The 22,975-nt window shown below is 46.8% G+C and overlaps 3 gene segments (V, D, J or C); all 3 read right to left on the bottom strand.

Moving 5' to 3' along the window:
• LOC130030726 (immunoglobulin heavy variable 3-66-like) overlaps positions 1 to 7,706 on the bottom strand; it is a 177,184-nt gene extending 169,478 nt beyond the window's left edge. The window contains 1 exon segment of the V gene segment in view: positions 7,626 to 7,706. Coding sequence covers positions 7,626 to 7,671 — 46 coding nt within the window.
• A 5,597-nt stretch (positions 7,707 to 13,303) lies between these two features.
• On the bottom strand, positions 13,304 to 13,856 carry LOC130030727 (immunoglobulin heavy variable 3-33-like). The segment is given in 2 exon segments: positions 13,304 to 13,717; positions 13,811 to 13,856. Coding segments are annotated over 2 exon segments (460 nt in total).
• Positions 13,857 to 17,543: 3,687 nt separating this feature from the next.
• LOC130030418 (immunoglobulin heavy variable 3-74-like) lies at positions 17,544 to 18,010 on the bottom strand. The segment is given in 2 exon segments: positions 17,544 to 17,863; positions 17,965 to 18,010. Coding segments are annotated over 2 exon segments (366 nt in total).
• Between the last annotated feature and the right edge of the window lie 4,965 nt (positions 18,011 to 22,975).

The raw sequence follows: 22,975 nt of genomic DNA on the forward strand, positions 1-22,975 counted from the left end.
GAGAGCTTCCCAGGCACCAAGTTCTCTGACATTTCTATGAATAGCGTAGATCAACTGGCCTTGATTTTACTGGTGCCCAATGTCTCGAGACTTGGTAAATAGACATCTCTGGTGTCAGCAATATTTCAATATTTCCTCTGCCTTAGAGCATCAAGGCCAGTGCTCCAGCACTTCTTCCAGGCATAACAATCCCCTGCTTCTCTCTGCCACTTGCTCCTTAGTGCACACAGGCATTCTCCCTCAGCATCTATGGGCCATTGATCTTCTAATAAAATCTGTCATATGACTAAGGGTCAAGGGCCTATTTGGGCTGCTATGTCTCAGCCACACTGCACTCATAAATCTTTGAGCATCTACTGCCCAAGACAGATGAACCAGCTCCTTGTTCCCAAACTCCCTGTAGTTACAAGATAACTACATGCAGGAAGACGGAGGCCCATGCATTTGATCAATGGCCTCTGCAAGAGGTATGTTTCTCCAGACCCACAGAGATGCTCCTCACTTCATGCTGAAATCTCAGCAGGGAAGACAAGGCATGGATCGATATATCAGGGATTTTTGAACTCAACACCTTTGAGAGGAGTGGATTTTCCTGAAAATCTTGAAAGGATAAAAAAAACTTCCCCCAGTGTCAGCCATAACATTTCCTTTCTTCCTGTTATTTCAAATATAAGCTGAGGGCTCCCTGTTTAAATGTTGAACACAAGAAGCTGTGTTCCTTGGGCCTCCCCAGAACAAGAAACTTAAAGTCTCCTCCAGGCACTGAGTTAGGGGAAATGAGATTCATATCTGTCCAGGACACAAGTGGATGGTTAGATCTGGGTCAGGGCTAGGAGACTCCCCCACACCTCTGCTCATCAGGGAGCCCTTTTTGTCCCTGTGCCCTGTCTGTATGCAGCTGGGAAAACAATTCTGTGCCTCTGGCACTTGGTGCAGGGCCTGGGAGATTGAAACAGGTTCAAGTCTTGGAGTTCAGGGAATAGGATGTTGTGAGAATTCAGATATTGGTCAGGGTTAAAGCCCCTGCTCCCAAAATACTCAATTGTGGAGATCAGTTCTCCTATTGCACTGCTCTTAACCCTTGTTACTACCTTGCTGTGGATCCTTTATTATAAGACAGATCATTCTGTATCTCTTTCTTTTCTGATGACTGCTTGAACCAGCATGATATCCTCTCCTTTTTTCTATATTGCAGTGAGTTGAGTGTTTTTCAACTCAGTAAGCATGGTAAGGCCCAGAGGGTAGGCAGGATTAGGACTCTTTCCAGATGTTCCTCATATATGTGAAATTTATGAGTAAAATGTCTTCAGGGCAATGCTCCATACTTTCTGGAATCAGCTGGAAGTGTGTAGCACTAGGGGAGTAGTTGGTGATATGAGATCGTGGCATTCCAAGTGTCACTTGGAGTTGTCACTACACACAGAGGACAGTGGGAGACTGAGAACAGGTTAACATTCCCGAACTGTAGGTAGCAGTTCAGTCACCAAGGAGGCCCATCTAGACACTGCTCTGTGTGGAGGCAGGAAGGACACATTGAGAACAATACTCGAGGTCTGATTTCTGGACTGCCCTGTCCCAGGAATCTGCGTCTTTCTGCTCTAACACACTGACAATCCAGGCTGGCCTTCAGGTCGGGCCCCTACTTCTGTGCTCTGCATTGACCTCAGTCGGAATTTTCCCCAATATTGTGTTTTTTGTGCCTTCAAGAATTGAAGGGTCGTCTTGATTCATATATATTCAACGTTCTTCTAGGAGAGGGAATGAAAATACTCTCACATCAGATATGAGCATTTTCCCTGTCATTGGGAAGGATTTGTTCCCTTTTTTAAATTGACCATTTTGATAAATATGGTAACAGTTTTCAAAGTGCAGGTATGAATCTGGTTTCAGCCTAAGAAGTAAATCTCATAGTCCAACTACAGAAGCACGAATTTTCCCAGTAATACTGTGGTCTGCATGACTGATAGTCTATCATGTAGTCAAGCTGTCTGAGGCTTCCCAGTGGACACTAATAGGGTATATATATATATATATATATATATATATATATATATATTTCTGTTTTCCACTCATCTAGTGTATACATTCGTGCATGGATATATTTCCATGAATACATGTACTCCGTATCAATTGAAAGAAAGTTATGAATTGTGATTAGTTATTCCCAGATTTCAAGGCATGCATAAAATTAATGTCTCACTCAATATCATATATTTCCCAAGAATATTGGTCAATTGGTGAGGTCAGACCCAGGTAAACTCAGGTGGGATGCATGAACCTGGGGTCTAGGGAGCAGCCCCTGAGGCCTCGTTCTAGATCCTGTCTGCTAGTCCATGCTACTGCCAGCCCTCTTGGACACACCCCTGACTGTGTGTCGGTGCTTGGGTCATGACTTTCCCCAGAGCTGGGTTGAGATGTCCCCAACATCAGGACTTCACAGAACCTGACCCTGACCATTTCCTTAACACCACGTTATAGGATAAATGTAACCTTGGTCCTTTTCATAGAGGGTCATCTCCTCCACTGTCCCTTGTCCAATGGCAGGATTCCAGCTCAGGACTATAGAGATATGAAGATGTAGAAAGGGACAGGTCTTCACAGAAACTCCAGAATGGGGTCTGGCCACCACAAGGAATTCATCTCAGAAAAAAGAATTTCTTGCAGAGACATAATTTCCAACTTAATGTGTAATATTGGGAGTCTGCCATGGGTAGACCTACAGTTCAGAAACCTGCAATGACACCAGCCCAAACTTCCATGTGGTTCTTCCTGTGCCATCTGGTCACTTCACAGAAAATCTTGGAAGAAAATCTGAGGGACACCAGGTGTTCTCCAGAGTAGCCATCTTCCTCTGGGCTGTTGCTGAAGGACGGAGAGAGATCCTGAGCCTTTCTCACAAACTAAGCCTGATCCTGTGAGCCCCATTCTGTGTCTCAGACCCTGACTCTCTTAGGAGGAAGCCAGGAGAATCAGGCCTGTCCCTGGGATCCTGTCAGAGACGGGTCTCTTCCTCCAGCACAAAGAACATGCTGAGGAGCTCTCAGGAAACATGAATTGCTTAGGGGGCAACGGCAGCTGGAAAGGAGAGTCCCCGTGTCTCAGGTCCCAGATGACCAAACCCAGCTCCACCAGGCCCTCTACCTGTAGACAGGGCCCTGCCCCTCCATGTTCTTGTGTGTTTGCTCTTGATCTTCAACTGTCTGTCCAAATTTTGGTTTCAAACTGTCATATTTATTATTACAGTGAATTCTGACAGTTTGTTTCAACCCAATCAAATTTTTCATTAGTTTCTTCACGCACTTATCTTAGATGAAAATATCCTCGCCTGAAGTAGAGTCAAGGTGGTTGTTAGAATGATAATTGTCACTGTTGTCGGATTTATATATGAACAAGGAAGAGCCTCTCTCCAGTGACTTGCCTGGTGTGGTTGTTGTGGTAACAGCGCCTGACCCTGCTCTGTCCTGTCTATAACTCAGTGTCCATAGGCCAGCATGAACCTCAGGACCCTGTACTGGGGTCATCACTCAGGAAGCCTGACCCTGTCAGGAGCATAGACACAGCTCATGGAGACCTTCAGCACACAATCTGTTGGTCAGGGAGCCTGGTCTTAGTACTCAAACTCACACAGCAACAAGGGTAAAAGTACACAAGCCCTGATCACTGCCAGATATGACCCACCCCACTCCCCCCCAAGATGAATAGAGCCTAGACACAGGCTGTGTCACATATTGTACCTACTTTTTCTATGTAGTGTGGGGGTTGAGAAATCCAGAAAGTCAGAAAATATGGTCTAAAATATTACTTAAAAATAATTCAGCATTAAGACTCAAAAGTGAAAAATGTACCCCACGAATTCAACCAAATTGAACTGAAATAAATACAAATGCACAAACAAGTCAGGCGGTGTGAGGATTGGGGTTGGGTGAGTCTCCCCGTCACATCCACGGTAGCTCTAATGTGGCCCCTGAGTTCTCCTGAGCTCACTGATTACCCTCAGAGCCAAATAGGAGACATGAACAAGAAGTGTTCCTTGTCTTCCCATCACTGCACCTTGGGGCAGAGCTTCTTATCTCCACCAAGGACCCCAAAACTCCTATCAGATTGATACTTCAAAACTATGTCCCAGCATGTATTTAAGAGCAGACTAGATATACTCTTATGTTTTGTAAAAACAAGCAAACAAAAAAAAAAGTTAAAGAGACAACTGCCTCACATCCTGACTAGATTTGTGGGGTCCAAGATATGTTTACACTCACGTGATCAAATGGGAGAAAACAATTTCTTTTACACAACTTGGGAGGGAGGAGGAAGGCAACTTCCTCGGACCTTACCAGGGAGACCGTCCAGGTGGTTGCTCGAGAAGTCCAGAGACTAGTTAGAAATTAGAGACAAACCTAGATAAAGAGTGGGCACACGTGGAGCCCTTGAATCTTGGCGACAAAATTCCATCCTTGTTTGACCCAGCAGTGTCTAGTATGGCTGAAGTTCTATTTGCCAATTCAGTACTATCGCTGTCTCTTCAAAAGAGGGTATAAGACTGAGATGATTGACTGACTCTCTGGTGTGCAAAACACACGACTCACTGTTGCTCTGTCCTGGGGGTCCTGTCCCAGCACAGCTGCAGGCCCAGAACCCAGAATTCTCACAGCCCTGCCCTCAGCTGTGATGTCTCCCCATGCTCCACCCAAACCAGCAGTTTCCAGGCAGACTGGACCCCAGATCTCAGGAAGGAATGGAGTCAACAGGAGAATGCAAAATGATGGCACCATTTCCCAAACCACTTTGCTAAAACCCACTGGTAACATTATCGACCCCCACTTTTTTATTGAATCACCGTGAGTCACAGTAAAAAGTTTTCATATTTGACCTTCAATCACACAATCATCAGACACCAATTCCTTAACCAGTGCACGCTTTCCACCACCCAAATCCCCAGTATCATCCCCCCATCACCACCACCATTCCATACCTCCCCGCTGTGTGACAGACACTTTGCTCAGTACTCTCTTTCTCTACTCTGGTTGCCTTCGATATTTCAGACCAGTCCCACCACCCACCACTCCTACCTTCGAAAAGGCAATGCTAATGTATTTGGTATTGCTTCATGTGTTCTAGAAATTTAAAAATTTTAATAATTAGGGTCTGGAGAGATCGCTGCAGCAAATTACTGGGGTCTGAGATTCATTTGTATGTCTCTGGATCATGGCTGTTTGGGAGCGTAAGTACACAGTGGCCATATGTGGGCATAATCTCAGAGTCCCATCGGGTGGGGGGAAGGAGAAGGGCCAACTTCTCCCCTGTCCTGTGAGGCCTGGCATTTCCCGTCACTGCCACCTTGTACCTGGAGCTTTTTGCTGTGTTCTAGAAGATGGCGGAAGTCTGGATTCATAGGGGGCAGGCGGAGGGATGACACCTGTCCCTGTCTGGAGTGGCCCAGTGAAAGTGGACTATGGCAAAATCAAGAGACATCTCTGCAGCAAGTTGTTCAGGTCAGAGATTCATGTGTATGTGTCTGGATCATGGCCATGTGGGACTTTAAGTAGACAGTGGCCATATGTGGGTGTCACTTCAGAGTCCCATTGGTGAAGGGGGAAGGAGATGAAAATATTCTTAAACTGATGAAAACTCACTTTAGCTAAAGATTTTTTAACATGCTTTACTCTATAATCAGTACATTAATGAAGATATATCTCTTTGATCAATCCTCCCATACTCATTTTATGCATTTTTTATTCCTTACACATGTAAAGTAAGTCATCCTGGATCATAATTAGTAATTTACTAAAAAAATGAAAGAAATGAATAAAACCATAAATCATTCATTTTTCATTTCTCATTATTAGACACTCCTGGCATGACAGAAACATTTTCATGATTTTGTTCTTGACAACAATTTGTGCAGGTACAATGGAATTTGCACATGATAACTCAAGAGTGTCTCAAGACTTAATCTGTTACCACTAACTGATACCCTGAGCACTACAGAGGGGACCAGGACACAGACAGGAGGCAAACATGGAGAATGCCAGATGTGGCCCCAAAACCAAAGAAAACCATATTATCTGCATTTGGATAATAACAGGTTTTCATAATGATTAGAGACTCGTCCATTTTATCCCAATTTAGTCGTGTTGTATCTGGGCTGAAAATATGATTCTAATAAGAAATATATCTTCACAGTTTAACTTTATTATTGACATTGAATCTATGACACTGTTTTTATTTTCAAAGTGAAGAGGATTTAATTGCACATTTGTGATGTTGAACAGGTGACTTTGGAAGGTCACAAAAACAGGAGAGCTGCCTCAGTAGTGTCACCATGTGATGGGAGGGGGGAATGTAGATCCTAATCCCCAAATTTCAGTGTCTCAGGAGGGTGAACGGAGGTTGAGGTTGATCCACAATGAGAAATTCATTAAAACTCACACCTGCAATGGTCTCTGTATGAGCCTCGGTGTAAGAAGGGACCCTGGGCTCTGGGGTGTGGCATATCTGGGGATGTCGGGATAGTGGGGGCTCAGGGACATGCTCCTGGTCCTTGCATGTTGTCTCACTGTGAATGGGTCAGTGTTGCCCATGTCACAAGACCTGGTCTCTCCTCTACAATGGGTGAGGGGTGGAGGAGGATTGGGTAAATCTGAATGTCCACTTAGTGAGTGGATGGAGGACAAGAGGTCAGGCAGTCCAGAAGAACAGAACTCCCGGGTGTAAGGTGACCAGGTTGAGTCTAACAGGCAGCAGGTCAGTTGGCACAGAGTCTGTCTGAGGGCAGAAGGAAAGAGCCAGCACACAGCTGAGTGAACACCAGAATTTCCCTTTCTGATCAAGTGATACTTACAGAAGACAATGATAATTCTACAGGGTCATATTAATTTGTACAAGAGAATAATGTGTCCGTCAGGCCCCAGAGAAGTCATTATCCTGTCAGTGGAAACTTTTCATCAGGAAAGAGAGAGTGTGATAAGTCATTACTGCCCACAGCGGGAGTGGAGGCCTAAGGGCCACAACCCACAGGACAAGGTGCCCTTGGGGTCATCTGAGAGCTGAGGGGCAGGTCAGGCCTGATCTCCACAGAAACATGATTCCTCTGGTCATGAGCAACGTTTCCTCATGGGAGAGTCCTCAGAGCCTCCTGGGGGCCTGCGCCATTGAAGCTTACCCTGCTTCCTCCTGCAGGTGGTTTGTGTCTGGACCGACACAGCCTTCTCTTCACTGTGTGTCTCGCACAGTAGTACAGAGCCGTGTCCTCCTCCCTCAGGCGGCTCATTTGCCGAGAGAGTGTGTTCTTGTTGTTGTCTCTGGAGACCATGAACCGACCCTTCACAGAGTCGGCATAGTATATATAACTACTTTTACTACTTATGCTTGAAACCCCCTCTAGGCCCTTCCCTGGAGCCTGCCGGATCCAGCTCATCATGTAGTCACTAAAGGTGAATCCAGAGGCTGCACAGGAGAGTGTCAGGGTCCCTCCGGGCTGCACCAATTTTCCCCCAGGCTCCACCAGCTGCATCTCACACTGGACCCCTGCAAACACAAAGACATCCTGGTCAGGAAACTCTCCTCACACAGAAGATCTGTCTTTCCCATCTCTCTCATGCTCTGTGTCTCTGTCGCCCAAGACTTACCTCCTAACACAGCCACCAGGAAAAGCCAGCTCAGCCCACACGCCATGTTGGTTCTGTCAGTGTCAGAATGGAGCCCCTGGCAACCCCTGAAGCAACCCCTCTCCTGGAGCCTATGCTGGGCTGGGCTGTTTTCATCATAGCAGGGAGAGGCTAATTTGCATATCCTCCTCCTACATAAAATGTTCTGTTTGAACCTAAAGAGTAAGTGAAGGACTCCAGAGCAAGTGTCAGGTTCTGGGGGTGACTTGTGACCTGGAAAAGATTCTGTCATGAAATTGTCATATGACAACAAGTTTGATTTGTGATATTTTGTCCTTATTTTAGATGACTATCATGTAATATCTACAGTCATACTTCTGTTTTATGCATCATTTGTCACAGAAAAGCTTAAATACTTTATATAATATTCTCATAACACATTGTAAGAGTTGGCCCCATTATTGAGACAAAAGTAATCCACTTAATGATACCGAGTTATGAAAGAGTTGGGAAGCAAGAATTAAAACAGAATCAGGAGTAAGGCAGAATGGCCAGACAGCATAGCCCTGATATCTGGGAAACCTGAGGCAGGATCCTGTGTCTTCTCTGTCTCTGCTGTTTCTCCCAGAGGAAACATCCCTGAAGTTAAACATGTTTTTCCTTATATCAAAGGCCATCGGGTGTGTAAAAGCTTAGCTCATATAGACTAAGTCAGGTAGCTGACCTAAGAATGCCATTCTTCTGATGATTCCTGGTTCTAAGAGAAAACTCTCACTGTGTTGGGCATTAGGAGCTCTTGGTTAGTCTCACGAGCAAGTCTCACCCCTTCTTTCTGAAGTCTTTCTTTAAAATACTCAGAGCATCCCATTGTTTGTCCCTGTTCGCCAGGTTCGTTCCCCAGTAACAAGAGATGTAGAGACAGCAGAGGGATAAGCTTCTTCCCTTGCATGTTGCAGATCAAGATGCATTCCTTGCATTTCATATGGTTCCCCATGCCCCCACCAAGAGTGACCCTTGAGTACAGAGCCAGCAGTATACCCAGTTGTGGCACAACAACAAATCCAAAACAACTGGGGCCTAGTGACCTTCCTGGTGTGGTTGGTCTGGTCGTCAGACGCACTTAATCCACTCTGTCCTGTATGTAACTCAGCACCCAGAAGATAACCGTGAACCTCAGGAGCCAGTTATTTGGGTCATTACTGAATAATCTCAGCCCCATCACGTTCCTGAAAAGAGCTCATGGAGAGTCCTCAAGCCACAAACTATTTTTTTCCTGTTTGTGTTTAATTTAACTAATTAATTTTATTAGTGAAACACCATGTGGTACAGTTGTAGACTTACAATTTATTGTGCTTGGGTTTCAGTTATACAATGATTGAGTACCCATCCCTCCACCAGTGCCCATTCTCCACCTCCAGTGCTCCCAGTATTCCTCCCACCCCCATTCCCCCATCCCACCCCACCCCTGTGGCAGGGCATTCCCTTTTGTTTTCTCTCTCCTTTTTGGGTGCTGTCGTTTGCAAAAGAGGCATTGAGAAGCCACAAACTATTGGGACTGGAACATGGTCTTAGTGCTCAGACTCACACACTTTACAAGGGCACAAGTGTGCTGGCCCTGAGGAGTGGACTACCTTCTACCCACCTCCCAAATGCATGGAACCTGGACACAGGCCGTGTCACATACGTGTACCCTGTAATTACATGGAGTACCCAAGGGCTGAGTTCAATCGAAGGGGCCAGAAAATATGCTCTGAAATTTGATGTTTAAAAAAGTCAGCATTAAGGATCAAAAGTCATCTACACACCCAACAGTTCTAGAATATTCTGCTAAGATAGACACAGAGACACACGAACACCAACGCAGGCAACATGAGGATTCAGATGGATGATGTAACACCTTAGGGACCAGGTGGCTACAGGATTCATAAATACTCTCATGTATAAGCACTTTACTCACTGTTTCTGTCCCCAAGGGTCCTGTCCCAGAGCTCCTGCATTGCCAAGACAGTGAATCCTAACAGTCCTGACCCACCTGCGCTGTGTCTGTATCTCCACAGTCAGCAGTTTCCAGGGGAGCTGGGCCCCCAGACCTCAGAAGGGACGCTGGAGTGCCTGGGGAATGTTGGGGATATTTCCTAAAGCTGCTGCACCAAGACCAACAGGACACTTAATTAAATTTATGAAAGTTTATTTTTACACACCAATATCTACTGTAGATTAACATTTTTATTTTATTTTCATCTTATTTAATTAGATATATTTCTTTTCCCTTTCTTGCCTCATGTTGTAGCTGTTTCACTCTTTCAGATGTAGGATAAACAAAGTGTTCTGGTTTATAAGTAGTAATCCATTAGAAATAGTGCAAGAATCAAATTAGAAAGGAAAGAAATCTAGAATATTCATTTTATATTTTGTCATTGTTAGACACTCCTAGCATGACAGAAACTTTAAAATTTTGTTTTTCACATCAACTTGGGCAGAACCAATGGAATTGGAGCATCTTTGCACATGTTCGTTTTCCTGCACCACTAGCCTGATCCCTGAGCACTACAGGGGAGACCAGGACACAGACAGAGTACTCCTAGGGGTGGCCCCACAACTGAAAAAAACCAGAATATCCATATTTGAATAATACAGTTTTTCAGAATGACTGTGTATCCATTATTTTAACTCCAAATTAGCCAGTTGCAACCATCACTCAGAGTGTAATTTCTAATAGGAAAATTACCTTCAACATTAGTCTTTATTATCGATACTGAACCTTCAAAATTCTTTGAGTTCCCTAAGCGAAGAACTATTGTTGCACTTGTGATTTTAAAGAGGTGACTTTGAAAGGTCCCCAGAACAGGAGAACTGCCCAGTGATGTCCCCATGTGAGGGGAGTGAGGAATGTAGACTCTAATCTCCAGGTTTCTTTGTCTTGGAAAGGCAGACAGGAAACTAAGGTTGATCTACAATGAGAAACTCATTAAGAGTCACATCTGCAGTGATCTCAATATGAAGCCTCAGTGTAAGGAAGACCCTTAGGCTCTGGGGTGTGGTGTATCTGGGGGTGCCGAAGAGTGGGGGCTCAGGGAGAGCATCGATGTTCTGGGTCTTTCCTCTGTCTCACTGTGAAGGGTCAGAGCTGCAGGTGTCACTGGACAGGGTTTCTGTTCTACAATGGCTGAGTGGTGGAGAGGGAATGGGTAAACCTGAATGTCCATTTCATGAGTGGATGAGGGACTAGAGGTCAGCCCATCTGAGAGAGCAGGACTCCTAGGTGTGGGGTGGCCAGGTAGAGGCTACCTGGGTGCAGGTCATAGGTTAGGGGTCAGTGGGCACAGAGTGTGTGTCTGAGAGCAGAAGGAAGGAGCCAACACACAACTGAGTGGACTCCAGGATTTTTTTTTTCTGATGAAGTGACTGCTGAGCATTTCCAGGTGTGACCCAAAAAGCCAAACAAGAAAAGAAAAAAAAGAAAGAAAAGAAAATGATCTGGGAGTTGTCAGCCACGTGCAAAGCAAATACTCTATTCACTATCCTTCGCTGCAGCCCCAGATCATTAATTCTTTATTTACTTATTTTTCTTTGGCTTTTTTGGGTCACACCTGGCAATGCTCTGGGGTTACTCCTGGTGGTGCTCGGGGGACCCTATGGGATGCTGGGAAAGGAACCAAGGTAGGCCACGTGCAAGGCCAACGTCCCACTGTACTATCGCTCCAGCCCAGGTCATTCATTCTTGAGCCCCTCTTTGTGCCTCAGACAGGTTGCGATGGAACCCCCTCTTGCCTTTTCTCTGTCTCAGCGAAGAAGGTGGCCGGAGGACAAGTTTTGTTTCTCCGTGAGGTTGATGAAAATTGGGCCTTTCAGTAAAGCCAGATGCAGTGCGAAGAGGAGGCGGGAGGACCGCGCTCTCTACCCAGCTCCTCTGTCGGTGATGGTGCCTCACTGCTCTACCCGGGTCTGGGCCTCGACAGCCCTCTGGTTCCTATAATCTCTGCTGTATTCCCCTGCCCCCCCAAGACCCCACATTTTCAGTGGGGCCATGGGTCACGGCACCCAGGCCTGCTCACCTGAAGGCCAGTCGGCCCCCAGGTTCTGAGGCACCTGCTGATAAAGCCCCTTCCCTTTTCCCTGCCTGGGTTTGGGGCACTCCTTTTCTGTTTGTCGGGGAGCCAACCCAGGCTTGCCGGGGGCTACTCCAGGCCATGGGTCAGGGTCAGACGGGGGCGTCCTAGCCTGCCTGCCTTTCAGGCCGTGTTTCGGGGTCGGACTCAGGCCTCTTGGCCTGCCTGCCTGTGCTCCGGCTGTCGAGATTTGTGGCCCCTGTGGTTTGGGGAAGCTGCTGTCGAGCAATATCTGACCCAGCCTTGCTAGGAGGAGGTGTTGGCACGGGAAAATGAGTGGAGGCAAGCGGCGGGTGCGTGCACGCTGCGTCTTGCCCTTCCCACTGGGTCCCAAGGGATGACTGTCGTGCTCCTGACTCCCAGAGCCCTTGACAGCCTCCGGGACCCCCCATGCAGGATTCTGGTGTCTGTGTGTATTCGGGCTCTCCTGGGCCCTGGGCCAGACTAGAATCTAGGGCTGGGATCTTCCCTGCTGCAGTGGGTAAAAAAAGTCTTGGGACGTTGTTTTTGTTCTGTTCAGTTGCTTGATTTGGGTTTGGAGGTCACATTCGGGGTCCTCAGGGGCTACTTCAGCTCGGTTATGTGGAGTCACTCTCCACAGTGCTAGGGAGGTCATGGCATATGCTGGAAACCAGAGCTGGGCTTCCTGCATGTGGAGCCTCTGTGGTGGTCCTTTGGGCTCTCTCCCTGGCAGTAAACCCTTTTTCTTTTGGCTACAGCCAGCTGTGTGCAGGGCTGGTTCCTGGCTCTGCCCTCTTTGTGGTTGGTTTTGTTTCTTTGCGACATACCCGGGAGTGCTCAGCAGTTATTCCTGGCTCTGCACCTAAAAATTACTCCTGGTGGTGTTCAGGGGAAGTCAGGGATCAAACCCCAGGTTGACCACATGCAAGGCTAATGCACTACCCACTCTACTATCTCTCTGGCACCGTGGGTCACTCTTGGAGGTGCTGGGGGACTGGAGGTGGTGCCGGGGATCCAACCTGGGTCAGCTGCATGCAAGACAAGTGCCTTCCCCGCTGTACTCTCTTCCTGATCCTAGACCTATTCTATTATTATTATTATCACTATTATTATTATTATTACTACTACTACTACTCAATTCCTCCGCTCCTCTCGGAGAGCCTGGCAAGCTACCTAGAGCCTGGCAAGCTACCTTTACCCGCACGGCAAAGCCTAGAAAGCTCCCCATGACGTATTCAATATGCCAAAAACAGTAAGAACAAGTCTCACAATGGAGACGTTACTGGTGTGTACTCAAGCAAATAAATGAAAAAACGGGAGTTCAGTGCTACATTGCTACAGATGAAGTGACTCCTACTAGGACACCATGATAATCTCTACAGGGTACTTTTAATTTCTACCAGAGAATAAATGTGCCCCTTAAGCCCCAGGGAAGTCATGGTCTCAATAACAAAAACTACCATCATGAAGCAAGAGTAAGACAAACTCTTTCCTGACCACAGTGGTGATGGAGGAATCAGAGCCACAACTCACAGGACAAGATGCCCATGGGGTCATCTGAGATCTGAGGGGCAGGTCAGGCCTGATCTCCAAAGAAACAAGACTCATCTGGTCATGAGTGAGGTTTCCTCAGGGGAGAGTCCTCAGAGCCTCCTGGGGGCCTGCTCCCTTGAAGTTCACACTGCTTCCTCCTGCAGGTGGTTTGTGTCTGGGTCCACAGGGCCTTCCTTTCACTGTGTCTCGTACAGTAGTACAGGGCCGTGTCCTCCTCCCTCAGGCGGCTCATTTGCAGAGAGAGCGTGTTCTTGCTGTTGTCTCTGGAGATGGTGAATCGGCCCTTCACAGAGCCGGCATAGTATTTAGTACCACCATCATAATAAATTATTTCAACCCACTCTATGTCCTTCCCTGGAGCCTGTCGAACCCAATGCATTCCATAGTTGCTAAAGTTGAATCCAGAGGCTGCACAGGAGAGTGTCAGGGAGCCCCCGGGCTGCACCAAGTTTTCCCCAGACTCCACCAGCTGCACCTCACACTGGACCCCTGCAAACACAAAGACATCCTGGTCAGGAAACTCTCCTCACACAGAGGATCTTCCTCTCCCATCTCTCCCATGCTCTGTCACCCATGAGTTACCTCCTAACACAGCCACCAGGAGAAGACAACTCAGCCCACACGCCATATTGGTTCTGTCTGAGTCTGTATGGAACCCCTGGGAACCCCTGAACTGACGCCTCTCCCAGATCTGAGTCTGGACTGGCCTGTTTTCATCATAGCTGGAAGAGGCTCATTTGCATATCCTCCTCCTACATAAAACATTCTGTTCGAACCTAGAGTAAGTGTAGGACTCCAGAGCAACTGTCAGGTTGTGGGGGTGACTTGTGACCCGGAAAAGATTCTGTCATGCGATTATTATATGACAACAAATTTAATTTGTGATATTTTCTCCTTATCTTTGATGACTATCATGTAACATCTACAGTCATACTTCTGTTTCATGCATCATTTGTCAGAGAAAAGCTTAAATACTTCATTCAATATTCTCATAACACATTGTGAGAGTTGGTCCCATTATTATTATTTTTTAAATGTAGGAGTATTACTATTTATTCAACCATTTGTTAAGCTGATTGAATTGGGCATGAACTCCGCCTTACTTTTTTTTTCTTTTTATAAAGTTATTTATTGAATAATAAATATAATAATATAATTTATTTATTGCATCACTGTGAGAGCAGTTACAAAGCTTTCGGGTCTAAGTCTCAGTCATACAATGATGAAATACCTGTCCCTTTACTAGTGCCCATTTTCTACCACCAAAATCCCTCAGAAAACACACCATCCTACACCTCCCCCACCCTGTGGAGACTGGAAGCATTTCTTCCAAAAGCCACTGGGTTTCAGGATTTGTTTCAGAGTGTTTGGGATCATGGCCATTAAGCAGCTTGATGAGGAGCCAGAGAGGCCATTCATGGGTGGTGACTCATGGTTTTGTTAGGGTGGGGAGGAAAGGGCCAGCTCCACCCCCATCCCGTAAGGCCCCCCATGTCTCATCACTGTGGGCCCAAACCTGACTGTCCAGTGGCCTCTGGACAGAGTGAATCTGGCGGCCACCAGATTCACTCTCAATAGCCTTCCACTCTAGGGATATATTATTGATTTTTACTCATGACTAAAGGAGTCTTGGATTATTCTCAGTCCTGGACTTTTAAAATAGGTCCCATGAGCTTTCTAGAATGAGGGAGAAAAATGAGGATGATCAATGGGAGGGCCTTTACCTTTACCTTTTTACTCCTGCTAGTGCTTGGGAGGATCATATGGGATACTGGGGATATCTCCCATTGGCGAGGGTAAGAAAAGAAAATTGAATTGTACTATCACTCTGGCTCTCTGATTTTTGCATTTTGGAGTTCAGGGTCTACTGTGCATTCTCACGGGGCAGACATTTGTTATAGGCTACATTTAAACTATTCCATGTGCTTCTTTTAAATTTTCCATGGACTCCATAGAAAGTTAGAAAAAAAGTTTCAAAAATTCATCCAAAACTGCCCCGTCTCAATGTTTCCACTGAGGTCACTCTGCTTCTGTCCATATCTGCGCATCTTTCATCTGTATCAGAGCTTGGGTGTCCCTGCTCAGGGGTCCTGCTGTTCCCACCCTTGTCACCCTCCACCAGGGTCACGGTTGGTTCTTTTGCTCTGACAGGTGCCTCCGCCAGTGGGTAACATTCAATGACACTTAAGGAGAACAAGTGTCCCGGGAGGAGTGGATTTCTGGAGATGACTGAAGGGTGTCTGACAGACCCTTGCCCCAAATCTCCTTATCACTGCAGACCTGGCACGAGCTCAGTTTGAACTGACTGTTCATACTCAGTCACTGATGGAAACGCTGTCCTCTTTGTCTGTCTGTATGTCTGACTGTCTCCTTTCTTACTTTAAACACTTTGATGTAGACAGTTCTTCACAATACAGTTGTTTCAGGTATTCAGCATGCCAACACCAGTTCCACCATCATTGTGCTCTTCCCTCCACCAATGTCCCCAGTTCCCCACCCCCCAAGCTAGCTCCCTGAGCAACACTAATTAATTGACTTTACACTGTTTGTTACAGCATCTCTCTCCTAATGGTGCTGCTAAAATCCCGGCCTGAGGATTTCCTGAACTCTTAGGTGTGCTTGGGCCTTCTGTGGTAGAGTTTCTACTCGTGAGCCCAGCGGGTTTCCAATCAATGTTCCCATCTAATTTCTGTATTTCTTCTGGCTGGCAGCCCCGTTGCACAGTTGCAGAGGTGGCATCAGGCTTCAGGCTTTGAGATGGGACGCTCAAGTGCAGGTGATTCTCTGGCCTCTCTGACATCAGTCCTGTAGACGAGCAATTCAGTAGTTGTGGCGAGAGCCAGAAGTGCCTGTGTTGATCTCTGGGCCTTGGGCAGAGCAGGGACTCGGTCTGTTCCCCTCCCACCCAGGGTCAAGAGATCTTGACCCGCGGGCAGTTGGGCTTCCTAGGATACGTCACTTGCCAATATCTCTCCAAAACTCTGTCCCCTCAAGCAGAAGGGGGTGTGAGACTCTGGTGTTGGGAAGGGAAAACTGGCTTGTGGCATGTGCTTGACAGGGCTTACCCTCTTCCTGTTCCCCTGTCTCCTTGGTCAGCTGCATGCAAGGCAAATGCTCTATCCACATTCCTAAGCTGCAGCCCTAGATCATTCATTCTTTATTTTATTTATTTATTAATTTATTTTGCTTTTTTGAGTCACACCTGGTGATATCTGGGGTTTCTCCTGGAGTCGCTCTCCGCAGTGCTGGGGAGGTCATGGCATACGCTGGAAACTGGTGCTGGGCTTCCTGTGCGATGGTCCTTTGAGCTGTCTCCCAGGCAGTGCGACCATTTTTCTTCTGGCTACTGCCAGCTGTGTGCAGGGCTGATTCCTGGCTCTGCTCTCTTTGTTGTTGGTTTTGTTTTTTTGGGACACACCCAGGAGTGCTCAGTAGTTATTCCTGGCTCCGCACTCAGAAATTACTCCTGGTGGTGCTGAGGGGAAGCCAGGAATCAAACCCCAGGTCAGTCACATGCAAGTCAAATGCCCTACCCACTGTACTATCTCTCTGGCACCTTGGATAACTTTTGGAGGTGCTGGGGAACTGGAGGTGGTGCTGGGTATCCAACCTGGGTCAGCTGCATGCAAGGCAAGTGACTTCCCCGCTGTACTCTCTTCCTGGTCCTAGACCCATATTATTATTATTATTATTATTACTACTACTACTACTACTACTACTACTACTACTACTCGATTCCTCTGCTCCTCTCAAAGAGTTTGGCAAGTTACCGAGAGTATCTCACCCGCACAGCAAAGCCTGGCAAGCTCCCCATTACGTATTCGATATACCAAAAACAGTAAGAACAAGTCCCACAATGGAGATATTACTGGTGCCCACAAGAGCAAATCAATGGAAAACGGGAGGACAGTGCTACAGTGCTAGAGAATAAGTGACTCCTACTAGGACACCATAATAATCTCTACAAGGTAATTTTAATTTCTACCAGAGAATAATGTAGGATCTTACCTAGGCCCCAGGGAAGTCATGGTCCCATTAGTAAAAACCACCATCATGAGGCAGAGAGTGAAATAAACTCCTTCCTGCCCACAGTGGGGATGGAGGACTCACAGCCACAACCCACAGGACAAGGTGCCCTTGGGGTCATCTGAGAGCTGAGGGGCAGGTCAGGCCTGATCTCCACAGAAACATGATTCATCTGCTCATGAGCAAGGCCTCCACAGGGGACAGTCCTCAGAGCCTCCTGGGGGCCTGCAACACTGAAGCTCACCCTGCTTCCTCCTGCAGGTGGTTTTTGTTTGGGCTGACATGGCCTTCACCTCACTGTGTCTGCTGCACAGTAGTACAAGGCCGTGTCCTCCTCCCTCAGGAGGCTCATTTGCAGAGAGAGTGTGTTCTTGCTGTTGTCTCTGGAGGTGGTGAATCGGCCCTTCACAGAGTCGGCATACTCTGTATATGTACCATCAGTATTAATGAGTGAGACCCACTCTAGGCCCTTCCCTGGAGCCTGGCGGACCCAGTTCATCCAATAGCTGCCAAAACTGAATCCAGAGGCTGCACAGGAGAGTGTCAGGGACCCCCCGGGCTTCACCAAGTCTCCCCCAGACTCCACAAGCTGCACTTCACATTGGACCCCTGCAAACACAAAGACATCCTGGTTAGGAAACTCTCCTCTCACAGAGGATCTGCCTTTCCCATATCTCCCATGCTCCGTGTCTCTGTTGCCCATGAGTTACCTCCTAACACAGCCACCAGGAGAAGCCAGCTCAGCCCACACGCCATGTTAGTTCTGTGTGAGTCAGGATAGAGCCCCTGGGAACCCCTGAACTCACGCCTCTCCTGGAGCTGTGGCTGGGCTGGGCTGTTTTCATCATAGCAGGGAGAGGCTCATTTGCATATCCTTCTCCTACATAAAACGTTCTGTTTGAACATAAAGAGTAAGTGAAAGACTCCAGAGCAAATGTCTTCTTCTGAGGCTGACTTGTGACCTGGAAAAGATTCTGCCATGCAATTGTTATATGACAACAACTTTAATTTGTGATTTTTGTCCTTATTTTTGACGATTCTCATGTAGTGTCTATAGTCATACATCTGTTTCATTCATCATTTGTCACAGAAAAGCTTAAATATTTTATATAATATTCTCATAACACATTGTGTTAGTCCAATTATTGAGACAAAAGTAATCCACTGAATGACACCGATTTATGAATGAGTAGGAAACCAAGAATTAAAACAGAATCAGGATTAAGGCAGAATGACCAGACAGCATAGCCCTGATATCTGGGAAACCTGAGGCAGGATCCTGTGTCTGCTCTGTCTCTGCTGTTTCTCCCAGAGGAACATCCCCGAGGTTAAATATGTTTGTCCTTATATCAAAGGCCCTCGGATGTGTAAAATCTTAGCTCATATAGATTAAGTCAGGTAGCTGACTTAAGATTCCCATTCTTCTGATGATTTCTAAATCTAAGTGAAAACACTCACTGTGTTTGGCATTAGGAGCTCTTGGTCCATGAGCATGTTAGTCCCTTGACCCCGACCCCTTCTTTCTGAAGTCTTTCTTTAAAATACTCAGAGCATCCCATGGTTTGTTCCTGTCCACCAGGATTGGTGTCCAGTAACAAGAGGTGTAGAGACAGCAGAGGGATAAGCTGCTTTCCTTGGGTGTGGCTCATCAAGGTTCATTCCCTGCACTTCATATGGTGTCCCATGTCCCCACCAAGAGTGACTTCTGTGCATAGAGCCATCATTATACCCAGAGTGGCACAATAACAAATCCCAAACAACTGGGACTGAAAGATAGCACAATGGCGGGGCGCTTGCCTTGCACAAGGCTCACCCAGGTTTGAACTCTAGTATCCCATATGCTTCCACCGGCAATTTCAATAGTAACTGCTGAGTGCAGATTCAGGAGTAATCCCTGAGCACTGCCAGGTATAGCCCCCAAACCAGACAAAAACTCACAAATAACGCCAAACAAAATATGGGCTAGCTTCTGTCAAGAACTTCTTTCCTGTAATGAGAACAAATTGTATTTATTCTGAATTTTGCCTTTACCTGGAGGAGGATGTTGGAGACTATTTTGCATGGAGGTGCATAGGATGTGACTCTTCACATCAGCCTGACCCCATGTCTTCTTCTTAGCAGTGAAAACCACAGGAGGCCATGCCCTACACAGAATACTGACTTATAGATCATTAAAGTTTCATGAGCACTGACATAAATTGACACCTCTGTAGTTAATCATCACACCAAAACAGTGAATGAACCCGTCACCCCAGTGTATCCCCTTGGCCCATGCTATTCCTCCCCCCACGCTTCACCCCTCTCATGCTCTCTGCAGTGCCTCCTGTTTGTGTAAGTGTGTGTAGGGTGGGATAATGGAGATTCACTTTAAATAGCCTCCCACTCTAGGGATATATTATGGGTTTTACTCATGACTAAAGGCGTCATGGATAACTCTCAGTCCTGGGCCTTTAAAATAGGTCACACGAGCTTTCTAGAAGGAGGGAGAAAAATGAGGAAAAACTGTTCTACGTCTTCGTAAGTATCAAAGAGAAAGCTATAAAAATAATAACGAACAAGAAAGTACCAATTAATACTCACCCTGCCAGGTGTTGGAGTCCTGGGGGCTGAGTGGGGGTGAGTGTGGGGGACAGGGAGGACAGATCTCAGGGAGGGGGTTGGGAGTGTGAGGGTGTTACTGAGAGTGGAGATTCTCTGGGAGCGACAAGGAAGAGTCCTAGGAAAGACGCTGCAACTGGACATATATGTGAGTGGGTGTGGGTGATGGGGGCTGAGTGTCTCTCTGTTGTGACAGAATATTGGCCCTTGTGGGCTTCTAACACATGGTGACCCTCTTTGCCCCCTTGTGGTTCTCAGGCCTTTTCTGAAGTGGCTCTCTAGTGCCCACTGGTGGTCGTCAGATCCCCTGCAGCCCCTCCTTTGGTCTGGGGGCATCCTTCAGAGTTCCACAATTCCCAGAGTGAATAGAGGAAGTGTGTCCTCAGCACCATCGGGGACAGGAAGTGTGAGCACTTGGAAATGAGTCTGGCTTGATTCACACCAGTTTCCCCAGGGAGGTGTGTTCAGAGAGAGCCCCATGGAGAAGTGAATCCTTCCTGCCTCCACGTGGAGGTCACTCATGCCTGAATCACATCACAGCTCACAGAGACCTTAGAGTACGTGTGGGTTACAGAGAAAGGGCTGGATAGGAGGAGCCCTGCAAAGGGAGAGCAAAGGGTCAGTACAAAGTGATGCAAATATAGGAAAGAAACAAATTATGAGGTAAGACTCAGTTTCTCTGGCAGTCCATTATAATGGGAGATTGATTCATTGACCTGTAGCATTCCTGACACAGAAATAATCAATATCCTTAAATACAGGCTGGGATATGTGGTATCCGGTGAAAGTTTGAACGACATTTATAAGTGATTCGCCACCGCCTCCTTCTCCCACCATCCGACTACCTCCCCCTACTCGCCACCCTCCCTCCCTTCCCCCAGAGCTGCTTCAGCCCCACCTGCTCTGCATCCCCGACGTGATTCACCAGCGCCACCAACCTCACCACCTGTGATTGCACCTCTGTATATTTCTTTTGAATATGAATGAAAGTGCTGGATAAAGTGTTCTTGGTGAAGCTCCATTTTGCTATGATATTTTTATACTATATACTACCATATTTCTTGGACCCAGAGGATTCATTTTGATATCGGTGGGCCCCACGGGTGACTTATGTGAAGCGGGCAGGAAAGATGGTCTCGTTCTCCCCATCCGCCTCTGCCACCCAGGACCCAGGGTTACTGGGTTCTTGTCTCACCTCGAATAAAGAAATTTCAGGAGTAGACTAGCAGTGAAATGACAGTTTTTATTTGGAGGTTTTGAACTGAAGGAGGGAGAGAGAAAGTGGGAGAGAGTGGAGAGTATCCTGCTCAAGAGAGAGCCCGAACACACATCCCAGCATTATGCATGAAAACATGAAAGTACACATCTCAAGGGGTGAGATGTGCATGACACATTGCTCAGGTACCTCATGTGCTCAGCCACATGGGAGCAGGCAGCACATGAGCTCGGGCAGCATTTGTGCGTGCTTCCTTTCTTTAAGGTGGCCTTTCTAGGGTTTCCCCAACCTGTCCCCATGCGGGGCTTCTACCTATGTAAAAGTCCCTTGCTAGGGAGGTTCCCAGGGGGTTGGAAATGGTGACGGTCTTTTTTGAAATTCCTTTCCTGACTTTTGTTTCTGCAGGTGTTACTGTTGGAGGGGGTTGTTCCAGCCTCCTCAGGGTCTGATATAGACCGGCACCAGTTCTCCATGAAGTCAGGGCTATTACTTCCCAGGAGATTTACTGCCATTGCCTTGGGAAGGAGCCTTCCCTATCTGCCTGCCTACATCAATTCGATAGATCTGCTGTAAATCTAAGGACACTCATTTGTATGTAATTTCCTTCTTTGATCTTGCTGCTTTCAGTACTGTTCTCTGTTTATGGTGTTGGTCCTTCTGATTAGAATAAGTCTTGGAGTCTTTTGATTAGGGTCTATTTTAGCTGGTACATTTTGGATGTGAATGTTTTCAACAATGATGTCCTTAACTGTTATTACCTCATTGTGCTTACTTCATTATTTATTCTGTGACTCTGAGGGTTCTTACATTGCTCTTGAATCAATCTCTTCTTTGCACTTGAGTTTTTGAGGTGTTTTAACAACTTTCGTTGTTGACTGGAGGTTTTCTGCATCTTATCCTCAAGGTTATTGATTCTGTTTTCTGTTGTTATTCTAGTGTTAAGAACACGATTGAATTTTTAATTTCATATACCGAAATCTTTGCTAATGGCATTTCTGTTTCTCATGTCAGTTCAGGTTCCCAGAGTGTAGATATATTTGTTTTTACTTATCGGTCCAGATTGAGATATAAGTAGGTGCTCTGAAACCATTGGTTAAAGAGCCCACACAATGTATGTCTTCCTTAAGTATTGATGTCATACAAAGCTTTCTTTTTTCAGAGGCAGACGTGACAGGTAGAAGAGGAGGGAGAGTTCTGGATATTTCTGGGAACTTGTGACAGAGATGGCATGAGGGAAGCTGAGGGGCCTGCTGGAAAGGAGCTCTGACCCTGCATCCTGCCCCACACCCGCCTTCCCTGATGCTGCCCAAGGGCTCAGCACCCTGCTAGGGTCCAGACTTTCCCCAAAATTGACCAGCCCTGGAATACCTCAGAATGTTTATCACTTAATCACTTCACTTAACTTCCCCTTAGTCGTCGATTTGCTCGAGCGGGCGCCAGTAACGTCTCCATTTGTCCCTGTCGCATGCTAGTGTAGCCCAATGGCATCTGTTCGCTCTGGGAACATGAAGAGCCTCAAACCGATCGTTCATGATCTTCACAAAGATGTCTGACCATCTGGTAGGTGGGCGGCCACGCGGTCTTTTGACATCCCGTGGAATCCAGTCAGTAACAGCTCTAGTCCAGCGGTCGTCTTTAAATCTCATTACGTGACCAGCCCATCTGATTTTTCACACCTTGGCAAATGAGACAGCGTCCCTGATTCTTGATCGTCGACGGATGTCGGAACTCCGGATTCTTTCTCTCACTTGTGTGAAATGTGATATTCCAAGCATAGCTCTTTCTATTCTTCTTTGGAAGACCTGAATAGCGTTCTCATCTTGTTTGCGTAGGGCCCAGGTCTCTGAGGCATATGTTAATGCAGGAAGAACAGTGGAATCAAAGAGATGTGCCCGGAGCCGGAGGTT

Source organism: Sorex fumeus, unplaced genomic scaffold (genome assembly GCF_029834395.1).
Source record: "Sorex fumeus unplaced genomic scaffold, SorFum_2.1 ptg000044l, whole genome shotgun sequence".
NCBI classification, from domain to species: Eukaryota; Metazoa; Chordata; class Mammalia; order Eulipotyphla; family Soricidae; genus Sorex; species Sorex fumeus.